Source organism: Aulostomus chinensis, chromosome 11 (assembly GCF_037954235.1).
Source record: "Aulostomus chinensis isolate RoL2024-O1b breed Wild chromosome 11, RoL_Achi_v1.0, whole genome shotgun sequence".
NCBI classification, from domain to species: domain Eukaryota; kingdom Metazoa; phylum Chordata; class Actinopteri; order Syngnathiformes; family Aulostomidae; genus Aulostomus; species Aulostomus chinensis.
The window spans coordinates 9,526,972-9,550,044 of record NC_141330.1 but is presented as its reverse complement, the minus strand read 5'-3'; the positions used below and the strand labels follow the sequence as shown (position 1 = coordinate 9,550,044).

Genomic DNA, 23,073 nt, shown 5'->3' with positions numbered 1-23,073 from the left:
GTCACAACATCGGTTTGACATCAGGGTATTCGCCTGGTCTGTGTGGTTTGAACAGTTGAAAAATCAGTGCTCCGAGGGAAGCTGGCATCCACGGAGAATCCACAGACTGCATTTTGATACCAGGATGAGGTTCTGCATCCGATAATATACTGTATATATAATACAGTATAGGCCCGCTTTTCATCACAGCAACGCTCGGCCTCGCACCGCCGTGTTGCAAATTTAGTAATGTCTTATTCAGTGTATTTCATCTTCCGTCTATTTTGTTAATGCTAACTACATTTTCTTTTCTCCCCCAGCAAAGGGGAAGCACAAATGCAGACTTTTGTACTGCAGGAAATGATTTGGTAACATGGGCAAAGCCACCTTTCACAGCCTTATTAGCATTCTTTTACGCCCTATCACAGAAAAGTTACTGAAAAAAAAAGAAAAGATTACAGTTAAGAGAGGGACACACCCTGTCTCAGTCTGCCACTTTAATAACGCTGGTCTCAACCTGCAGATACAGACATGAATTAGTCACAATGAAGCTTTGTCATAGCGGAGCACTTTTATCGTGTATGAGACTGAACACTGAACAGGAGAACTCCAACTTAAATGTCCTGTTTGAATTCAGTCGCCGTAACCTGACATACATTCAAATTATGAGGCTGTAATGCCATTTGTCTCGAGGCTCACTTCCAATCGATCTTCTAATTGGAAGCTGTAATCATTTCATTCCATTTGAAATAATGCCTTTTTTCTTTAAACTTACATTTAAATCCCTTTTTACCTGACACACTTTCCCTGTCAATATTTCTGCCTTCGTCCACTTCCCCATATCTTGCTCTACTTTCCGTCCAACCGCACCATCAAAAACTCTGCGCCCTCTCCGCAGTTTGCAATGAACAAACACAACTGCCGCTCTTCCTTTGTGCAAAAAGTGATTTCCTCGTGTTTGCTCTGGGTGATCAATAAGCTTGATGGACATGAAACAACAATCAGTCAGCCCCTCCCCCTTCACTTAGCACTTATAACTGCAAAACATTAACCAGCCCAGAGCACTTATTTGTTGGCTGCAGAATCCAGTCGTTCCCGTCCGGCCAGTTGCAGAGGGCAGGGGTGCAGGTGAAAGGAAGGAGAGGGAGGGACCGATCCAGGTAGAGAGAAAGAGGAGGAGAAAGCAGACAGAAACCAAAGATGACTGTGTGAAACAGAATGGATCCAAACAAGATCAGGTACGGTCTATTATTTCATCTGTTTTAATAAGTGTGGATAGTGTTAAAAAGGTGAGCTGGTTCAGGGCAGCATCATACTTTCCGAGGCAAAATCATATCCAGAGGCATTTGATGTGTCGATTTACAGATGTTGTAAAACTACAAGGAAGCCTGACGTATAACCCTATTAAGAACTGAGCGGACAAAAGTGTTCATTCTCCAGTTGAATCTAATTTCAGACAGCTTTGGTGTGTGACTGTGGGATATTAGTGTAATCAGGTATGGCACCAGAATGAAAGCACTTGTCAGATTGTTTTGCTGTTTCACAGTAAAGCACTGAAGGATTGCAGCCTTGTCACTTCTAAAAACAGAGTCTGTGTGATTGGGAGTACAGTCAAGACGCACTGCGATGAGGATTTCATTCTCTTATTTTCGGGGACAGCAAATAAAAATGTCCTTTTCCAAAAATCGTGAAATATTTAATTGAGACACATTACCCCCATGAGAACAGGGATGCATTCTTTACTGTAACTCAAAGCCACAGGAGGACATGCCGCAGTTTGTGATGCCGTTTAGGAGAACTGAATAAGGTGAGTTCTATGGTAACCATGTGACCTGCTCACCTGTCGAAGGGAAGCTGTAACCTTGCGAGATTTTTCGAAATCAGTGGTTCTCAAACTTTTTGAGTCACAAATGATCAGGTTGGTCTTGAAGACCCCTGTTCCCTGAATTTTATTGTGTAATAATTTTCAAATTTACTGTTTTAGAAAATTTGTATTGAGGTAACTGTAGTTTTTACAGCCCAAAGAACTGCTTTCATAGTTTTTTTTTCCCGTTATATGTTAAACTAATAGGCACACTTGGACTGTAACACTTAATCTCTTCCATGATAAATTATTTATAATAATAATTTTACAGGCAAAATAATGAGGGTTCTGATCCCCAGGTTAAAAGCAACCAACCGAACTGACACTTGGTAGACCTGAGCGTTAACACTTTACTGATAAGTGGATGAGATCGATATAATTTAACCCTAAACCTCACCTGCAGGAATGCATTCCAGAGGTTTGCGAGACGGATTAGGAAATGAATCTATGCTCCAGTCTTTGTTTTTTTTCAGTAGGTAGAGTTTATAAAGCTTCCTCGCTAATGAGGAATCCTAAGAACACTTTTAAATCGAAAACAAAGCAAACAATTACCCGCCACTTTGTCAGTCATTTGTCTAAAGCCTTTTTCATTGCCATCACACACCTCACTTAGAAAGAGTATACTTTGTGTGTGTGTGTGTGTGTGTGTGTGTGTGTGTGCGTGTGTGTGTGTGCGCGTGTGTGCGCGTGCCCTCACAGCACTTCCTCAAAAACACTGCAAGTGCACAACGACGGGAGACACTAATCATCAATGGAAGAAGCAGCGATGCGGTTACCAGATGGAGGGGACTGGGAGAAGCAGGGGGCCGTGGAAACCCGCGAGAGTGAAGGGGTTGATGGGACGACAGTAGCTGCAGATACATACTTCCACCACAGGGGGTCAGCGGAGAAACACAAATTCAATACTTTGGGCTATCAGGCAAGTAAAATGGTGACAGAACTGAGGTGATGACCTCTTGTACTTTTACTAGGGGTGAACAGTAATTTGTGCCATACTTAAGAACAGTTTTGAGGTTGTTGCACTTATTTGTGACATTTACCTGAGAACTGTTGACACTTATTTGCATGTAACGTCCGAAAGCTTCTTATAAAATGGAACATTTTCTCTTTAATTTAATGTCCTCACATAAAACCAAGCCACTTTAAAGCAAATTAACTTGAGTAAGAGTTTGAATAAATGGAATTATTTACAGCATTTGACTGTAGAATACTGCATTATGGCTTATTCCTTATTGTTTCAAGAGAAAAAAGAAACATTTTCTTAAAATAGATAAATAATCAACATAATTTCTAACAAAAATGTTAAGTGCAATAAAATGGCACACCTTTATTTGATATTTTATTATATTTAGTGTAATCTATTCACAGACTTTGTAGCATAAAATAAGAGCTTGGCATCATTTAATGTTAAAATGACATGCGATGGGATTATTGCCTGTACTGTGATACTACTTGGCAAGAGTACTAACCTGTGGATACACACATTGCTGGCAAAAAAAAAAAAACCCAAACCAAAACCATTTTGAGGAAATCCACTGTAATGAAATCCTTTTATTACTGAAGATAGGGATCTGAATACTTCCTCCACCCTCAAACGTTACTCATCTCACACGGTTATGTTTCCAAGAGTAACTGTCATCCGTAAGTCAAATTATCAGATGAATATATGCCTTATCTTATTTATGTTTTGGAAATATTTCAAATATTTCTAAATTGATTATGTCAGTCAAATATTTGTCTGTTTTTGCTGTTCTAGAGACGGACCAAGCAGAAAGTTGTTAGTGACTTCACATCGGTGAGTAAGGGAGCGACAGCAGGAACCAAACCCAGAGCTGCCCTCCGACAGGTCCTCTTCAGTCAGGGAGCGTCTGACAAGAACCCACCAACTGAGGTATTATCTTGTCACAACCCATGCTGTGTTGTGTGGAAAGGTTTGCTCCAACTGTGTCCATTCATTCAACAGCTACAGCTCCACTTGTTTTGGATCTGATGCAAAACCACAGTCATTCACAACAACTATCGATGATAATGATAAATCCTCGCTATACAAAAATATGATCACTGCTAATATGGCTGTTTATTTCCCTCCTAAAGGCCAATTAAATATTTCAAAAGAAATGAATGAAAGAGTAGGGCCCAGTCAGCTCTTCATAAACCTGTATTCAAATAGAACCAGGAGTTTTTGTGCGAAGATGCTGACACACCAGCCAACAGACGCGTGATGTAACCATAGCCATCTTTGTTATTACAGTTTTCTCTCATTTGACATCTGTGTTTCCTTTTCCCTCTACCCTTGTGTGTGTGTGTGTGTGTGTGTGTGTGTGTGTGTGTGTGTGTGTGTGTGTGTTTTTGTCCTCCCTATCTTTTTTTTGAACCCTCAGGAGTGGGCTCAGTTGGATGGATTGAAACAGAGTCTGGGGGTCTTCGCTGTGCCAATCAGTCTAAAGTGGAAGTGGAGAGAGGAGAGTCAAGGAACCACACTGGAGAAAAACTGGACGGATATAGTGCACTCTCATTCAGTAGGTGACCTCTCCAGTGCTCTTGGAAAATAGTTACAAGCTTCATCTGAAAAGATCCTACTGATTTTTTCACTGTCCTTCTCTTTCCTATCCCTGCCAGACAATGTCAAAGATACAGAAACATCAACAGGAAGTGCTGTGGGAGTTTATACATACTGAACTTACCTACATCAACAGGCTCTTTATCATCAAAGATGTGAGACATCTCTTTCTACTAGCTGTTCAAACATGAACATTCTTTTTAATTTGAAAAGGTTTTTTCCACAAATATTGATCTGTCTGCCTCTTGCAGTTGGTGATTGCAGCTCTCGTCAACCTGCACCAGCGAGGATTTCTCCTAGAGGTCAGACTGCTATGCATGCACACTCTTCTAGACTGGAAACATACAATTTTGCTGCTCACAACATAATTGGCAAGCCTTTTAGCCCACTCTTTTGCATACTATTGACAATACATGAGAGCATTCGCTCTCAAGTGGAAAATGTAACACGACATGTTTCCACAGATAAGATGGAAAATATCATCAGCAGAAATCTCTATGATTTTTTTGGTTTTGATGTCTTCCATGTGTTAGGTGACCCCCGAGCTGCTTTTCTCCAACCTGCCCTCCATTCTCAGAGCCCACCAGCTCTTCTGGCAAGAGGTGATTTATCCCATGTTGCAGGAGGTCCGAACAGCAGGCAAACCATTTGACCCCATGAGGTTAGAGGCCGGATGCCTGCAGGTAAGAGCTCACTGTCTGCCTGACATGTGACAAATGATCACTTGAGTATTAGTTACACCGTACATTGTACACAACGGCTCACGGTTTCGGAAATTTTAGAAAATAATTTGAGCGCATCAGAAATGATGTATTGCTATGCAAGAAATACAACTTTGCAACCAATCAAATCGTGAAAATGCTTTATGCCTTAGAACCCTTCTTACTTGTGCAGATATGCACAAAAATACTCCCAACAAATACCATAAAAAGAGTCTGTTTGTACAGAAAAAACAAACATTTCGTCATCTTCTTAAAATAATCGTCATTCTTTTCGAGTTTTTTTAGAAACACACACAAAAAAAACTGGAGATGAAACATCATAAAAAGTTGTTTTAGACAAAAAATGTTCCAAAAAATGACATAGGCAATTTGTTTAAGAAGGTGACGATCTATAAAATTCTCCATCCTTTCAGCCCACATGCCGTTCGTTCTGATACGGAACATTTTCAGCATCGTCTGGACAGTTGAAGGAAGCAATCAGGGTTGTGGTTAAAATGAGTTCTTTTTTGACACGAAACGGGAAGCCTGCTCTTGATGAGCCTAACAGCTCCATGTGACGTACTTACATGTTCATTCACATCGTCATCGGACGTTTAGTTTTGTGTTTCTCACCTGATCAGCTGTTTCCCTGCCCTCCACCCGTTCCACCTGTTTTTAAGGTTCAGTTACGTGTGTCAGTCTTTGCCAGATCCTCATGACTCCATGTTTCCCTGCCTTCTTACACCACTGTATTCGTTAATTTTCACCAGTGTTTAGCCTTGTTTTGCTAGTTTATTTTTGGTAATTAACTCCTGAAGTTCTTCATATTCCAGCTGTCTACATTTGGGTTCTCCTGCCTCCCTCTAACAAATTAATAAACTACATTAGTTTGAACATGACTATGGTTCCATCCACCGCTCCCTCCAAATCCTTATACAGCGAATGTACCTTTTATTGACATTGTGACTTACTACTTTTGTGTAACCTCAGTCTCAAATACTATGTCTGCCAGATGTCATCTCTCACTTGTATTTACGACCAAACTGAAGCTGGCAGGCTGCACAAATCCTCCTGAAATCAGAAGTTTTAGTCAGCACAGACAAAATATACACTTTCACCAATGAATGGGAAAACAGCCTTCCATTGTCAGACCTTTCAACACAGCAAAGCTGGAACTCTGTGGGAACATGAAGAAAAACAAGACTTTTTTTTTCATGAAGCACTTCACATGTATTTCTTTTTGTCTGCAGTTCCACGAGCGCTTCTCTTCGTATAAGCAGTACTGTTGGGAAGAGGAAAACAACCTTGAGTTTGCACGCAGGCAAATGGAAACCAACCCACATTTTCTCACTTACATCCAGGTGCAGTAATCACACTGCGTAGATCTGTGTACACAAAGACATGGCAGAACGAATGTCTGCACACATAACGTCAAATACTCAACCATGTGAACCCCTCAATTAACACAATGTGCACCTCAATGGAATTCAATGCGGTGACTAACTCTTTTGTTATTAATGGTGGCATTGCACGGTTTGTAATGTTTTCATAGCCTTGTGGGCAATCTGTCATTACTGTTTCCTGATGGGCAACCATTTGTCATACTTGTCAACGTCTTTTGCAAATGACTCAGCCCTTACAGCGGTTTGAAGATTTACAGGCGGGACAGTTATGGGAATAGTGATGACATGACAATTGTCTGTGTTGCACTGGTAGACGTAAAAAGCCCATGCGTTGTTGTTAATTGTTATTAGTTTGACCCAGGTACTTGTAGCACTTACTGTATTCATGTTATGTTCACATGTGTTGACACTGTTTCCATTAAGTAATTCTCCTCTGAATTTAGTCAGGCTAAGTGGGAGGTGGCAAGTTTTAGTTTGACTGTTAAAAGACTTTTTTTTTTTTAAAAGGAAAAAGCAGTTCAAATTGAAGTGTTAAAGGGTCTTCTTTTCAAAACACAAAACAAGAACATCCCACTTCCTGACTGTTGTAGTTTGGTTTGTGTTCTGGTAGACGGGATCTTCTGCCATCAAAACTCTAGTACTGTGTCCAAAGTAAGAGGATCACATCTTTCTAGAAACAAGATATACCCTGCAGTGAACAGTTTTCACTGACAGCTTTAGTTACTATCCGAGGAGATGTTGGCATAATTCGAAGCATAACAGGAAAAAGCTGTCGTCTGTGCTCAGCTGTGTGTAGGCGTACAAACAATTGCTGCAAGCTAAACAGTAAAGGTTCAAGGCAACAGCCTGCTTTTACCTACAAAGATATAATCGCAAGGAATCAGTAACGTTAAGCCTCAGTGAATGTCACAAAGAAGGATTAACAAGAGAGAAGAGCTCTTATCAATGATAATAATGTTCCAGAAACATACGCCAGACTCATCAAGAGTAAAAACTAGAAACACCTCCTTCAGTGCCATTTTTATTCCCATTTTTCCAGACTCATAATATACAGTATTACATCCTATTAAACATTTATGTGACATTTTGTCAAAATGATTCATTTAATTTGATCAGGTCTTTATTTGAAAGGGACAACACATAATAGGCAATGGTGCAAAATAAGTCAGAAATACAAGTATTTGTGTATGAATTCCCGAGTTATGGACAGAAACATTATTGATGCAGTCACAGTGACCTTTACCTTAGACATTTTGCCAACGGAATCTTTTCAGTGAATAAATGAACTCAATGATGATCCTGATATATTACCTTAAAAAGACTGGAGAGGGGACCTTTAACCTTTGATTGCTTTATTCTTGTAATTTCGTGTTTTGTACCAAATGTGAGGGAATGTCTTCAGGGCGTTCCTGAGATGTGGCATTAATGAGAATGGGACATGGACAAACAGCCCATAAACATGATGCCTCCAGCCTACAGCTGTCGCCAGCAATGAAGCAGAAAAAACAAAACAAATACTGTCCATCTTTTCTTTTCTGTAACACTACAGTTTATACACAAGTTTCAAATAGCTATGTTAGCTAGTTAAGTGCTTAGCTCAGTTAACAGAAAGCCAGTAAAAGAAAAACTACTTCCAAGCATGCTGTACAGGGCTCTCCCATCTCTTTAGACCATGCTCTTGTGTTCCTTTCCAGTGGGTGGAGACTCACCCTCAGTGTGAGCGAATGCGACTCGGGGACATGCAGGCAAAACCCCACCAGAGGATCACAAAGTACCCCCTGCTGTTCAAGGCTGTACTCAAAAACACCCAAGACCCTCATGTGCAGCACACGCTCAGAAGCATGGTGAGAATACTTTAAGCCTCTATCATGACTAGTTTACTTTAGCAATAGTAAGTTGTCCTCTACAGCGCAGTCTGCTGCCTCTCTCTCCAGATATCCAGTGTAAACAGTTTTCTGGAGAGTATCAATGACTTCCTGAAGGTAAAGGATGAGCAGCTGGCTTTATCCATCTCTGCCCAGAGGCTGGAGGGATATGAGTTTGAGGGAATAAATGAGGAGATCGACAAGGTAAAAACTGATAAGCAATGTAATAAAAACAGAGTACCACACTCAATATCATGCCATTCACTCTAATAATGTTTGTTTTTTTTATATTCTTAACACACATCCTTGACAGCAAGTTCGAGAGATCTGCCACTTTGACCTCACGTGCCCCATCAGAGGAGTTGGCCCTGGGGTTGTACGTAGGTTGCTGCTGGAGGAGAACTTGAAGATTCGGGGCAGAAAAGACAGCAAGGTGAGCAGAATCAAGAATGCCCAGTTCGTGTGTTTGACTCTGGCTCTATAGGATGTGTCCTCTATTACTTTTTTGTTTTTTTTTGTTTGTTTCCGCACTTGCTGTACGACGCAGCTGGAGGTGGTGGCTCTACTTTTCTCAGATGTGCTTCTGATGACAAAAGTGCAAAAAAAAGGAGAGCGACTGAGGGTGGTTCGGCCCCCGCTTGCCCTCGACAGAACATACTGCATGCCCCTGAAAGATGGCTGTGAGTAACACTATCTTATAGATGCATGACAGTTGGATGTGTGAAGATGTGTATATCATCCTCTCTCTCCATGTATTATGGACGTTAATCATTTTTTCTCATCCGACAGGTTCATTTGTTCTGGTAGAGGTGGGGGAGCTCCGGTGTGCTATGAATGTCTACATATTTGCGACCAGCACCTCTGAAATCTGCACCAAGTGGGTCTCCACCATCCATCAGGCAAAGGTAAAACTGCTCACTTCTTACAAGATCCATCCATCCATCCCTCCATTTTCTACTGCTTATCCTATTAGGGGTCGCTGTGGGGGGGGCTATCCCAGCAGCCTCCGGGCAAGAGGTGGGGTTCACCCTGGACAGGTCGCCAGTCCATCGCAGGGCCAACATAGAGAGACGAACAACCTTTCACACTCACATTCATACCTACAGTCAATTTAGAGTATCAATCAGCCTTGTCCCCTCTTGATGTCTTTGGACTGTGGGAGGAAGCTGGAGTACCAGAGGGAACCCACACAGGAACAGGGAGAACATGGAGACTCCACACAGAAAGATCCCGTGAGGTGACAGTGCTGACCACTGCACTACTGTGCCGCCATTTTACAAAACCTTCCACACAAATTTCTTTTTAGTATAGTTTTAACTAAAATTCAATGAATTTCCATGTAATCTTGACCAAACTGACATTCTTCATTATAGTGGCATTTTACTGATGATAAAATCTTGTTAAGGGGAGAATTAGTAGTGATCTGTCATGGAAAATATTCAGTGGAACAAGACCTCTGTATTTGAGTTGAAACTAAAATGTCATCAAATCTCTGTCCACTGTGCTTAGTTCCTATTAACTCTATCAGTAAGATTGTATCTACACATATTCTCATTGTGTGCACATTAACACGTAGACATTTGCATTGCCACAGAAGCCTCAATAATCTGATTCGAGGACTGCTGACTCATTAATTATGTGAAACACAATCGCAGTGATGTGTCTTTTCTCCGTGTACTCAGGAGACGCTGAGAAACCTGAGAGAGACAGAGAGTAAAAGACTGTTTGAAAACTGGAAAAATAAGCAACTGGAAGAAAAAGCTGCCTCGGACAACAAGACTGATGATATTGAGATACAGAAACAGTCTCTGATGCCTTTTACGGATGAACTTGTGGGGGAACTCATAGTGCCTCTGTTGAGAAATGGGGTTTCTGTGCCTCGAGAAGCAGAGGAACCGTATCAATATCCAGATGATGTGGCTACAAAGGATAGTGAGTTACCTCTCTGGCAATCACAATCCAACAACAATCTCAAGATTTTAGTCCACAAGAGATTAACTCGTCAAGCTCCAGCAGTCCAAGACTATGAATGGATTGAAATGAGAAGACGACAAGGTGGGAGCCACACACAGAGAGAAATAAACCAATCTCTGATGACAAAGCAGCATAAAGTGACCTGGAACAACAGGACTCAGTCTGCCCCTAATCTGGAGGGGGATTATATTTCTGCTAATGCAGCGAATCAATTCCAACACACCACTAGAAAACAGTCTCTCATCCCAGGTGGATATCCAGCTGTTGACTACCCTACAGACATAGTGAACAGTGAGCATCTTCCTAACCAAGCAGCAGTGTTCAGGGTGGGGCCTGAGGATTTGAGACTACCTGAAGAAGGAGGGACATCAACGAGCAACGACACAAATTCCCAATCCACTAACCAGTGCTCCAGGAGAAATTCCATCTCCACGAAGTCAGAAGACACAGGAACATTTCCAGAAACTTGGAGCTTCTCTAAAAACCTGAGATCCCCTGGTTTACGCAGGAGAAGGCAATTCCCCACCCACCAGGCCCCCTCTACCCAGATTCCTAGACTGGTGCAGGGCTCAGAGCCAGTGTGGTCTGCTTCAAACATCTCTTCCTCTAACCATGACTCTGACTGCAATACAAATACAAAAACAGACTCTGTTTCTTCAGGCCAGAGCTCTGATTCTCTCCGGGTGTTGAAGCTGGGGGCTCTGAAACCCAACCAAGGGATGTTTTGGAACATGCATGACTCCCAGTCCTGGTCTGAACCTGAGCTGCATCATCTTAACATCCCCAGTAAAAAGCCTAGAATGAAAATTCATGATAGTGCCTCCATTCCCAGCATCATTATTCAAGACGACGGCAAAAAGAGGAGCTTGTCGGAGTTCCCCCAGGCTGGGGACAGGTCTTTTCCTGTCTCAGGTCCTCATCCAAATGGACACCCCCCCTCGCCTCTGGAGGGTCTTCTGGAAAGAGCCAAAGGGAGAGTGAGAGGCCGGGAAGTATTAAAAAGGGACAGAAATGTAAAAATGGCCAGTTCAGTGGCACAGAACCTTTCTTCTTCCACCACACTTTCTCCGTCCCTCAATGATGGAGACAGTGAATGGGAGGAGGAGGTGGAGCTCCTGAGACACAGGGCGCTCTCCGTGAGCAAAGGATGGAGGGAGCAGCTGGTGGATGGCGATGACGACGACAAGAGGAACAGGTTAGAAACTCCTCTCTAGTTTTCATGTGTTTCATGCATATTAAACAGTTGTTGAAATGTTAGGATTTGAATTTGATTGACGCATTAATACAATCATATTTATTGACTGCTGATCAATTCAGATCATTCCTCTGCAATCACATCATATCAATCATATTCATTGACCGCTGATCAATTCAAATCATCCCTCTGCAGTAAAATATATTAAACTTTTAAACTGAGTCAAAACAAATGCAGTATCAGAGATGAATTGAAGTATACAATATACTCCAGCCAGAATATGCCTCTACTCGAACAACAGTGACTATAACTCGAACACAAACTCTAAGAGTCCTGATCTGCCTCTCTCCAGTGTTATCTTTTCAAACGGTGTCAATGTGGACTGGCCAGGCTGGTGCTTTGACGATGATGAAGTCATGGATCATTTACAACCTGGAGGTGAAGGACTTCTGGAGGGTATCAGTCAATCTCTGACATTTCTGGATCTCCACAATCTTGCTGAGCAAGAAGATGGGGAGTATAGCCAGGTGTAACTCTGAGGGCTGCAGCCATCAGCGTGAGATCGTGGATCGACATTTTCAATCAAAATTTGATCAACGCATGTAAAGAGGAAGAGGAAGAAGAAGAAGAGGAAGGGCGAGACTTTTTTCCCTTGAAAGTAGAAAAGAACCTGCGTCTGCAGAATAAACAGACGTATGTGTAGAGATGAAGAACAAGCTAAGAACGAGAGGAAGCAGCAGACGTCCGGTTTGCTCGATTTCAAGTCTTCTAGTTCATAATGTATATTTATAAAATATGTATATTTCAATACTACAAACATGGTTTTTCACTGTTTTTTGTAAATATAATGAAATGTTGTTTTTTGTAATTTGCTGCATACTGTATTTATATTTCCTAAAAATTCCCCGTATTAATTGAGGTTATCAATTTTTTTTATTATAAAGTAATATACTGGATTTATTTCTGAACAATGTGCTTCATTTGGAATGTTAGTCTCAACACTATGATTATATATTGTTTATTTGGAATAAAAGTGTCATACAAAACAGTCACAAAAGAAAAATAGAATAATATATACAATCTTTTTCATTTTTAACAACAATATTGCTACCATGAAAAGTCTTTATTTATAAAGGAAAAACGTATTGTTAGCACGAGAACAGCACATCTCACTCCTGTTAATGCTGTGCGATATGCTAATGATTTTATTGTCTTTACTCTTTCACTTCCGTATTTTCTCTCCACTCTCGTTCGTTAGAGATGGTGTGAATAATCGTCTCCATTGCAGGATATTGAAAGATTCTTTTCCTCTGTGGAATAAACAAGGAAAAAAACAATATCAACATTAAATCAACTGAGTAAATTCACACAGAAATGTACTGTGACCTTTTTTTTTTTTTTTTTTTGGTAACAAAAATCAGGATAACGTAACAATACAGACTAAAATCCAGATATTGATTTAATCCCATATCCCATAGCCTGACTTTAACAGTAAAATCCAATCAAATGTTATTAAATGACTTGGTATGATCATCTGTTCTCACCCTCCGGTGGTTCTTGTACATCTGAGCGAGAATCAGCAGTAGAACAAGGAGGAGAACGCTGAGACCGACCACAGCGGAGGTGTTGTGTGAGAGACCTGTCGATGTCTGTCCGCTGAGACGACCTGCCAATAAATGTCAGATTAATCGTTATTCCTGTATATAAATTACTGGTGGATTTTTTTTAACAGCATTCATTTGTGAGATAAGCATTAAAAATCGTACCCATCAGAGGAACGTGGTATGTTACATTTCCCAAAAGCTCTTTTTTGTCATAGAATCGACAAGCCCATTCCCCCGCGTTCTCCGCTGAACCCTTGTTGATGCGAAGAGTGTTTCCCTTCTGGATGGACCCAAATGATTTGGTGCCGTTGAGGTCATAGGTCACATGGACCCACTCATAATTTGTCACCTCACTCGAATCACTCAGTTTGCAGATCAGTGTCAAAAGCTTGCTATTCTTTGATGGGAGGCTGCTGACAACTAAGGAAAAAACAAGAAAACCTTGTTTACCATTGAAGGTAAAAACTTGAGACATTTTTACAAACAAACATAAAAGTGTGATCTTACTTTTGGCAACAACTAGCTGAAGGTTACGAGTCAGCTTTTGCCCTTCGTTTGACCCGGAGCATCTATATCTGCCTTCATCCTCAAATCTGACCTCCTTCAAGAGTAGAGATTTGTCCCCGGCAAAGTGAGAGGATGATGAAGATGAGGGAAGAGGGGAACCAGGAGCAGGTTTAAAAAGAGACCCGGGCCTCAGCTTCTGCCAGACTGGCTCAGAGGGGATTAAACCGGGAGAGAACACACAGGGGAGCGTAACTGCAGAACCCACAGCAGCATAAACCTTGGTGTTGTCTGTCAATGGGTGGATAATTCCTGTGGGAGAAAGGGATTGAAGATTTTAAACAGTCGGCTCAAAGCATCCATTTGCACCAGGATAGTTTGAGGAGCCTGATCTTGAACCAGTTCTTTCACAGAACCAGGGAAACTAGGTCCATGCATTAACATTCTGCTGGACTGCAATTGAGAAATCTCTTCTTTCGGGGTCTTGGAGCAGGATTATCCTGCCAAACTAAAATGTTATTACATTAGACTGGTGTATCATCAAGTCTATTTAAACCCCCCCCCCCCCCAAAAAAAAGTAATTGTAATAAGCAGGACCAAGCCTGGCTTTGTTGGAGATGAAATATGTTTACTGTGTTTCTTTTCTCAACTCACCTTTCACAGAAACATTCGCCGACGCTTGCCCCTCTTTACCGTTGTAGCTCACGACACAAGTCCATTGTCCTGTTAATCTTGTGGTCGCACTCTCTGTCACTACATGTTTCACCGTATCGCTGCTCGAGGTGATTTCATTAGAGAGCCGAAATGGACGGTTGTTCAGTCTCCACTGTACCGTGGCCCCGGACGGCTGGGGAGTCACACTACAGGTGACTGAAACATCATTTCCAGCGATGGGAGCCGCTGGGGAGAAGGACACTGGGAGGAATAAGATGAATGAAGTCAGACATTGTGTCAGGATTCCTTAATGATGCGGTTATTTCAGTCCCAAACAAAAAGAACACATTTAATCTTGTGGTATTGCGAGACTGTGTTTGTTTCTTACCTTTGAGGATTATGAGGAGGACCACGTATTCAACAGCCTGTTGTTTCCTGTCCAACCTACAGACATATACCCCTCCATCCTCCTCCCTCACGTTGTTGATTTGCAGGCTGCAATCACCTTTTTCAAACTTGGAGTGGGGGCATTGTATACGCCGGACACCCTTCTCTGACCATCTGGCTCCCCATAACTGTATGCCGCTCCTCTCTCTTTTCCAAACAGTGCTGTTGATACAGGCGCCAAAACAGATACAGGTGCTTATCATGAAGTTAAATTGTGGAGCCAGATAATTAAAGCAAAGAATTAGGTGGAGAACAACTCACCCTTTGGCCTCTTTACTCCAGGTGATGCCAGGAGGGGAGGGGGACGAAGGGCTGCATTTACACGGGAGCACGGCCTGAGAGTTTGTTTCAGCAAACACCTCAGATACCTCAGGATGAGCCCCTGTAAGAGAGAGAGAGAGAGAGAGAGAAAAAAAAGTAAAACTTAAAAGGAAAAAACAGCAACTAATTATCACGAGAGAGCGACAAAAGCTCAACAAAAAGAAAACATTGTGTGAAAATCACCTGACACACAGACAATCAAGCTGAAGATGATATATTCCAGCAGCATCTTTTTCTACTTAAAATCAAGAAACGTCACTTTTTTCCCGCCGCGAAAAGTCGATCACTCTCTTTGCGCTATGTTCTCTCTGATGTGTTTCACATGTGTTCATGAGTATATACATATACCTGTGGGAGCCGATGTGGGAGGAGTTCTTGGTGTTTCCTCTGTTGATAATGTGACTTCAACCACAGACCAAAGTTTTTGATGCAGCTGCCTGTTTTTTGTCTTCTTGGAAACTGTAAGACAGACATGTAAACAGGGAGACCTACTTCCACCCACGGATTCTCTCTATTCGTTTTTCCAACATCAAACATTTCACGTAAAAATATGTCACGCTGCGCAATACGGAAGCAAAATCATTCAAGGTTAAATTGAATTGGAGCCCTCGTGTCTACAAAATCGATGATGGCAAAGCTGTGACACCGTCACTGCCAGTCACAGCTCTCATCACCGTTATGAGGCCATTCAGTGAAATGGTACTACATTCTAATGGATATTCATGAAAGTGAATCATCCGCTCCATTCTTTCTCCCTTTTTGTCTCATAGCGCTTTCAACATGAGAGAAATTGGCCTACACACACACACCAGATTTTAGCATAATCAGGCATTTAATGTCAAAAGAACACTCACTCTATTTGTTCCATTAGGATGAATGAAGCACTCTTTCAAAATAAAATACTCTCCAAGGCGTTCTTGCCAATCCTTCTTCTAGGCAAAACTTTAGATTATTTATTGTAGATTATTGCCAGACATCTAAAAGTTTATTCGTGACAGAGGAAAAACAAGATAAGCATACGTGGGTTCAATCTCATTTGTACATTTTTCCCACGAGGCATCTCACTCACCCAGCAGGACCCTCTCATGTCATACATCTTTATTTTTGGCTTCACGTTTGGGGTCCTAAGATGCTGTGATGGTGAATCTCAGTGGTGGGGCCCCGTGTGTGTCACTCACTCAGAGGGGGTCTTTCCTAGAACTGATGATTAGTCATCCTCACTGTATCTGAATAAGGGGTGAAAGCACGGTGAAAGAAAATGCCCCTCACATGGAAACAGCTTTGAACTTGTGGAAATGCATATGAAAACTATGTTAATAAAGACAAGTTTGAAAAATAGACACATTAGCTTCCTGTGTGGGGAGTTCAACAAGAACAGAATGTTCCTGTGTCGAGGTCTCACTGGTTTATCTCTGTTTCTTTTCATTTGTTTTGTTTTCTGATTTAGAGTTAGAACAAATCGATAAACAAATGACACACGCTTATTCTGCTTTATTGTAAACATTACTGTGGTTTAATTTCAGTAAGTGATACGATTCGGTAGCGGTACTCAAGTCTAAAGGTGTGGCTATCAATGTTCCACTGAGAATTACTGGTACAGAAAGCAGAGCACAGACAAGAAACGTCGCTCTTGATGAGGAAATCTGACATTTTATTGTGTCAGCATTTCAGGGAGTGCTGGCAAGTTGGCTGCTACATGAGGACTCGCGTAGAAAGTCTCAGTGTATATAAAAAAAAAAGTCTCCTCTGATGCGATATTTTTCATTATTTTCTCCTGAGTCTTTTATCCTGTGCACATTACTTGCTTTTTTTTTAACTTGATTTCATTCAAAGTACAACTTTTTCCACAGTGGAAAAAAGCATCAGAAAATGTTTCCTATTAATTTTGACATGTATACCATCAAAATTCCTCGCTTTTTTGCAACTGCATTAATTTAGTGAGCACACATGGCCACAGTAATATCATTCTTTGCCCAACCTGCTGACTGAAATCAGACGCTAATAACGTTTTGTCTTCTTGCAAACTCTGACCTCCAACCAAGAATCAAATATAGACAAAGATCAATTCTGCCTCTCTGAAGATGACAAATTATTCCATCAAACTCTTTAACACGGTTAGACTGAAAGTATCATATGTGTATACTTCTGCCTTGTTCAACTTTTGTTGTTCTGAGTCATTTCCAGGTAGCGGTTTGAGGGTTACGTCTTCGTGATTAGTAATTAATCTTTCAAATATTTTCTCGATTCATCAGTTATCTTTGTCCGTATGACCATTATGATTTCCCAGTCCAAGTGGATGTTTTCAAACATTTCAAAGCCTTAAGACATTCAGCTTACATCCAAACAGCAGCAAAACCAGACAGCACCAGGGAAAAAAAATGACCTGAGTTATTAACATCAAACCCATTTATTGTTCCATAATGCAACCCACAGCCACCCCAGAACCCCGCATCACCATAGGATTTTTTTTTTTTTTTCAGATTGAAAGTTTGCTCTGGAATCAAAGAACTCATTATTCGTTTGTTTTTACAGGTTGATCACAATAAAGGCCTTGATAAGTTAACTACTGCATTATCAGTGAAATGGGCCTTTAAGAAAGACATTTCTGATGAAAGTACCAAACATCAGATCAGGCAAAATGCGCTAATATTGTCTGACCTGTTAACGTTCAGATAGGTTTTAGCTACTTCAAAGTTGATTAAAAAAAATTACTTTTGAAGTCATTTGATCTGATTGCAGCCTGATTGCATCATCTCCCTCTACTGGGGTAAAATATGAACAAAGGTAAAGAATTTCTTTTGCGTTGCTCTAAAGAGAATACGGTACATTCGCTGTGCATTGTGGGACACAAAGTTAAGATGGAGGCGGCCATGAGCATGTCAACGCCTCAATAACATAATTTAGATTGCAAAATTCCTTTAAACAAAAACTAAATTCGTTATTCATTTTCAGTAGTGAAGGATTTAACTAGTCGAAGACTACGGATAAAGGCTGAACAGGTAATGTCGATGATACCGTCTTTCTGTAATGTGCTAGCGAATGCTAAGGGTCAACTTTAGTAGCTCCGAGGATGCTAACGAAGACGCTCTAGGACAGAACAACGAGTTAAAGCTTGATTTACACCCAGTAGCCTGACATTCATCTGAAGTGGTTTGTGTTATCTTCGAAGACATGACTTTCCTGGGAGGATTACTGAGGGCTGGAACCTCCATCAGTCGGCCTGCAGCGGCTCTGCTGCAAACAGTCAAGACCTTCTCCTCTGGTGAGTCACTCATCGGCGTAACTGGGTTCATTCGAAGCCTTCAGAATCTACACTTTAGCACCAATATCGCTTTAGTACTTCAGTCAGTCAGACTTCTGTTGTTGCATGTCTTTGGACTTACATGTAGTAAAAAGAAATCAGACTCCAACAAAGGCAACAAAACTGACTTGAAAAAGATAGACAGAAGGCAGGAAAATGACTAGACATGTCTAAACAGACTGGTATTCCTCAAACTTTAGAATCCCACAACTCCCCCTGGACCCAAATGGATTTGACTCGGTCTTTGCTGGGACTGGGTGCAGCAAAAATGATAAGATCTTGGTGGAACTAGAACTTGGTGACAGACTGAAAATAGGTTAATTTTTTCAAATTATTTTTTATTTTTTTGCAATACTTGCCAGTTCTCCCTGGGCAGGTGATGATCTAACATGGAAGTAAAAGAAAAGGGAAAAAAAACCAGACATGGTCCTTTCTTCAAACCAATATATTAGCTTTTACTTTTTATTGAATTGTCACATTTTATAAACAGACTAGGGTGGCCTGCTCAGCAGAATGAATTACAATAAAATCATGAAGTGACACATGGTGGAATGATTCACTATATAAATGTAACTGAAAGTGAATACACTAAAGGTATTAGAAATCTTAAAAACTAAAACCTCCTAGAGAGCATCAGTATCGCCCAGTGGTGGATTTCAGTCAACAGACTTCCTGTTAGAGTCGCGTGTCTTGGAATTGCCTTGTGACTCAAAAGACATGTCCCATGGTTGACTGCAATGAGGAAGAGACTCAGCAGCATCTGCTAATGGACTGATATAGAACAAAGGAAGTCTGGACAAAGCTCAGAGCTTTCGGTAATGTTATGAATGTTTCTTTTAAGTCAGTTGTGTACGGCATGATAGAAAACACTTACCCTGAACTTCACCAGTTAATCACTGGTATCTCTGTCGGAAAGTATGAAAAGCACGTCACGCTATGGTCATACAACAGATAATGAGACACAGTAAAACTGTGGTTAGGCGGGATTGTGCAGTGGTCAGCACTGTTGCCTGACAGCAAGAAGGTTCTGGGTTCAATCCCTGGCTCCATCACGGGATCTTTCTTTGTGGAGTCTCCATGTTCTCCCTGTTCCTGCGTGGGTTCTCTCTGGTACTCCAGCTTCCTCCCACAGTCCAAAGACATCAAGAGGGGACAAGGCTGATTGATACTCTAGATTGACTGTAGGTGTGACTGCGAGTGTGAATGGTTGTCTGTCTCTATGTGTTGGTCCTGTGATGGACTGGCGACCCTGCTTCTCGCCCGAAGGCTGCTGGGATAGGCTCCACCCCCCCACGACCCTTAACAGGATAAGGAGTAGAAAATGGAGGGATGGATGGAAACAGTGGTTAAACAGGTCCTGGCTGACCTGCTGTGGAAAAGTAGCTCCACCCAATCCAAAGGTGACAAGGACCAACCCTGCAGAAGAAACCAGGGGACCAAAACATGGTTTGAACTTGATCCATTTCAACTCCACGGTTTCATATTTCAACACAGTGACCCTTTTCCACTAAAAGCAGTTTTATAACCAAAATTGAAATCTTCTGGAGATGTTCCCCTTCTGTGTTTAAATTTGTTACTGAATGACGAGGCATCTTTCTTGTATCTTAATACCCAGCTCTGTATTTCACTTGTATTTGTTGCACAAGACACAACGTGCCAAAACTGTCTATTTCTTTGATATAAGCAGCTCCCCGAGCCAGACTGCTCCATCGTCTGGGAGGCTCTTTAGTCAATCACATTAGTCGTCTAGACGCGGCTGAGTTTGTCCCTCCCACGGTCGTTCATCCTTTCATTCAGCAGGCCTGAGTCAGAGTTGACACAACAGGTATGCTAGTTTTCTCAGCAGCTAGCTGCTGTCTTGTGGATCAGTTTAAATGGTCCTTCAAAGGTGGTAAAAGTAAAGTGGACGGTGACATTTGGCAAGTCGACTAAAAGAAATCAAGTCCAATGTCTGACTCATAGCTGTGCAGGTCTGCACTGCTACTCGGGTATCAAGCACCGATGCGCTCCTCAATTATATGTAGATAATAAAAATACGATAAAATGTATTAGAAATGGATTGATTTTCAGAAGTATTAGAAACATGCGAAATACCTGATCTTGCGGTATGAAAGGAAATGACAAATAGATGTATTTGTCATTGATTTGCCCTGTGATCAGGGTCAGCTACTGAATTTAATGGCTTCTCTCTTGGCTCATGCTCGCCCCCACTAAGTTTGATTAAGACTGGCCTGGTGGTGGTGGCGTAATCCTGCTGGCAAACACAGCGCAGTGAAAACCTAACTGAGGTCATTCTTGTTCTGTTGTCTTTGGAGACCTTGATATTTTCAATGTGTTGTGACAGAAAAAGCGGCGAATGAGTGAACTCTTTGCAGTGATTTGCTTGACAAACCAGTTCAACACTTTGTTTTTACAAAGGCTGCTTGTGGTACGGAGCCGTGAAGAGGGGCCTTCTGCAGGATCCTGCTAAAGCTTTGCCAGCTATTACAAAAGTTAGCAAAATCCTACAAAAGCACAACATTTCTTTCATTTTCAACCATCGATTATTTTTTTTTAACTTACTACATGAACAGTTTTGCTTGACCCTAAAAAAAAAAGAAATGATTTTTTTTTTTTCAATTTCTATTCTCCCCTCCAAGCTTCCGTACTTGTGATCAGTTTAACACTACTAGTTGTTGCTGCTCCACGTTTACTGAACACAGACCTGTCCCAACATGCCGTCTGCAGGTACTTGCTGCCAGAGCAGGCTACCCCCCATCCGACAGCCCAAAGTGGTGGACAGGTGGACGGAGAAAAGGAGCATGTTTGGAGTTTATGATAACATAGGAATCCTTGGTAAGTGTCTGAGACGCGTCCTCACTCTTATTATGACCCTGATCAATAAAAGCTTGTTGGCTCCACTGCGTCAACATGTAGTGAAACCAAAGGTATAATGAAGTGTTTGGCACATCATTGGGAAGTTTTCTCATTATCTTAAGGCGCAATTATGATGTTATCTTAATCATTAGATGTCATTGGCTTAATTAGGTCAGGATGCCTACCATATTTGTTTTCTCTGTACCTGTAGAATCAAACCTGTGGTTGAGTGTTTTAGATAGGACACCCTAGATCACATGGTGCTTCACTGGGTTTTGGATTTAATTCCAGTTCTTCTCCAACAGCTGTGCCTTTTCTCTGTTAGCTTTTCTCTCCCCTTCCTCACATGTTCACTGTGCAGAATCTCATCTCTGCTCTCTTTTCCTCTGCAGGGGATTTTAAAGCCCATCCCAAAGACCTCATCAAGGCCCCCTGCTGGCTGAAGGCTTTCAAAGGTAACGAGCTGCAGCGTCTGATCAGGAAGAAAAGGATGGTGGGAGACAGAATGATGACTCTGGACCGACACAACCTGGAGAAAAGGATCCGCTTCCTCTACAGACGCTTCAACCGCACCGGCAAACACCGATGACGCCTCTCAGCTCGCAGCCTCTCAGGACTGAATGTCAAGAGTCTAGATTCATGCTGTCACCGAGTATGTCGCTTTTTCGTAATTAAATGCATATAAAGAGAACTGGTGGAAACTCTTATTTTTATTTTGAGTAACTAACTTTCCTGACAAAGAAAAATATATGAATGACATAAAAGCTTACAAAGACAATTCAAATTGTCTCAAAAAGATGACCTTTTATGGATTCTGTAACTTCAACGCTTCCAGTCATATACAGTAGGGATTCCCTAGCTTTTTACACTGGAAGTCCAAAGGTGAAATTCAATGGTGAGTTGAGAGGTCAAAAGCAAACCCACTGTGTTGTTATAATGCCCTTCCCCTGTGAAGCACCACCTACATTGTACTTTCCCCAGGCTGACATCCTGCACAAAGTGCCGTTCTGTTAACTGATCAAATTATGGGCGGAAAAAGATAAATTATTATTATTATTATATATAATTATTAATTTTTTTTCCAAAAAGCTTTGGGCTACTTGTCTTAGGAGTACTTCTCATCTCAGCCTGACAGGTAAACATGTATCTGGGGGGTTATGTGTTTTTTGTTTTTTGTGGGTTTTTTTTTTTACTGTCACCATTTAGTGCAACCATGAAATCAAATAGGACAACATCAGTCGCTACTCAGACAACCTACAGTGAAGCACATTATTAGATACTTTTGGGATTGAGAACGTAACAAGTAAAAAACTGTGAGTAAGACATGTTATAGTACTTTTGTAGGAAGCAACCATGACGTGCACAGGGCCGGGGCCATGAATATGGGGATGGGAATGGTCAGGTGCCCAGGTCCAGGCCCAGGAGGACCCCAAACAGTCCTCTGGCATTTCAATACTCTGCTATAATATTCAAAATTACTCATCTTGTAACCAGACACAAGCAAGGCAGTACTACAGTGGTGAATCAAGGGTGTCCATATACTTTTGGCCTTGTAAATCTTTTCCTATCCACTGAATAGCAGCATGGATTGCTGTAGTTCTACTTCTTTCTTCAGTGTGACTGACTTCCTTCCCTCTCCATCAATATAGGCTTGGGTTTCCCGGACTCTAACTGAAATTAGAGAAGATGCAAAGACTACTAGAAATGTAGTATTGCAAAGGGAAACGTGATCTAGGGGCAGCTGAGGGAAAGAATGGGGGGGGGGGGGGGGCTGGGAGAATCCCAGCCAGTCTTGGGAGGAAACAGTCGAGTCAACATGCAGCGTACCGCAGTGTCGTCCTGCCG

At 41.6% G+C, this 23,073-nt stretch overlaps 3 protein-coding genes across 3 annotated transcripts; 2 read left to right on the top strand and 1 right to left on the bottom strand.

Annotated features, from left to right (window-relative positions):
* Positions 1-1,005: 1,005 nt before the first annotated feature.
* On the top strand, positions 1,006-13,111 carry plekhg6 (pleckstrin homology and RhoGEF domain containing G6). The gene is made up of 15 exons (XM_086218228.1): positions 1,006-1,217; positions 2,543-2,762; positions 3,600-3,734; positions 4,225-4,362; positions 4,463-4,558; positions 4,655-4,705; positions 4,937-5,086; positions 6,355-6,465; positions 8,202-8,351; positions 8,442-8,576; positions 8,686-8,805; positions 8,920-9,052; positions 9,162-9,277; positions 10,055-11,541; positions 11,894-13,111. The coding sequence occupies exons 2-15, from the start codon at positions 2,595-2,597 to the stop codon at positions 12,072-12,074; spliced, it is 3,171 nt and encodes a 1,056-aa protein (XP_086074354.1). The 5' UTR covers positions 1,006-1,217; positions 2,543-2,594; the 3' UTR covers positions 12,075-13,111.
* Positions 12,556-15,321, bottom strand: lag3 (lymphocyte activating 3). The gene is made up of 8 exons (XM_086218229.1): positions 15,255-15,321; positions 15,012-15,132; positions 14,692-14,912; positions 14,304-14,564; positions 13,653-13,961; positions 13,308-13,565; positions 13,086-13,207; positions 12,556-12,851 (listed from the first exon to the last, which is right to left on the bottom strand). Exons 1-8 carry the CDS (start codon positions 15,298-15,300, stop codon positions 12,756-12,758), a joined length of 1,434 nt encoding a protein of 477 aa, XP_086074355.1. The 5' UTR covers positions 15,301-15,321; the 3' UTR covers positions 12,556-12,755.
* Positions 15,322-17,894: 2,573 nt separating this feature from the next.
* mrpl51 (mitochondrial ribosomal protein L51) lies at positions 17,895-21,940 on the top strand. Its single transcript, XM_086217149.1, has 4 exons — positions 17,895-18,070; positions 18,241-18,333; positions 21,100-21,207; positions 21,621-21,940. Exons 2-4 carry the CDS (start codon positions 18,243-18,245, stop codon positions 21,815-21,817), a joined length of 396 nt encoding a protein of 131 aa, XP_086073275.1. The 5' UTR covers positions 17,895-18,070; positions 18,241-18,242; the 3' UTR covers positions 21,818-21,940.
* Positions 21,941-23,073: the final 1,133 nt, after the last annotated feature.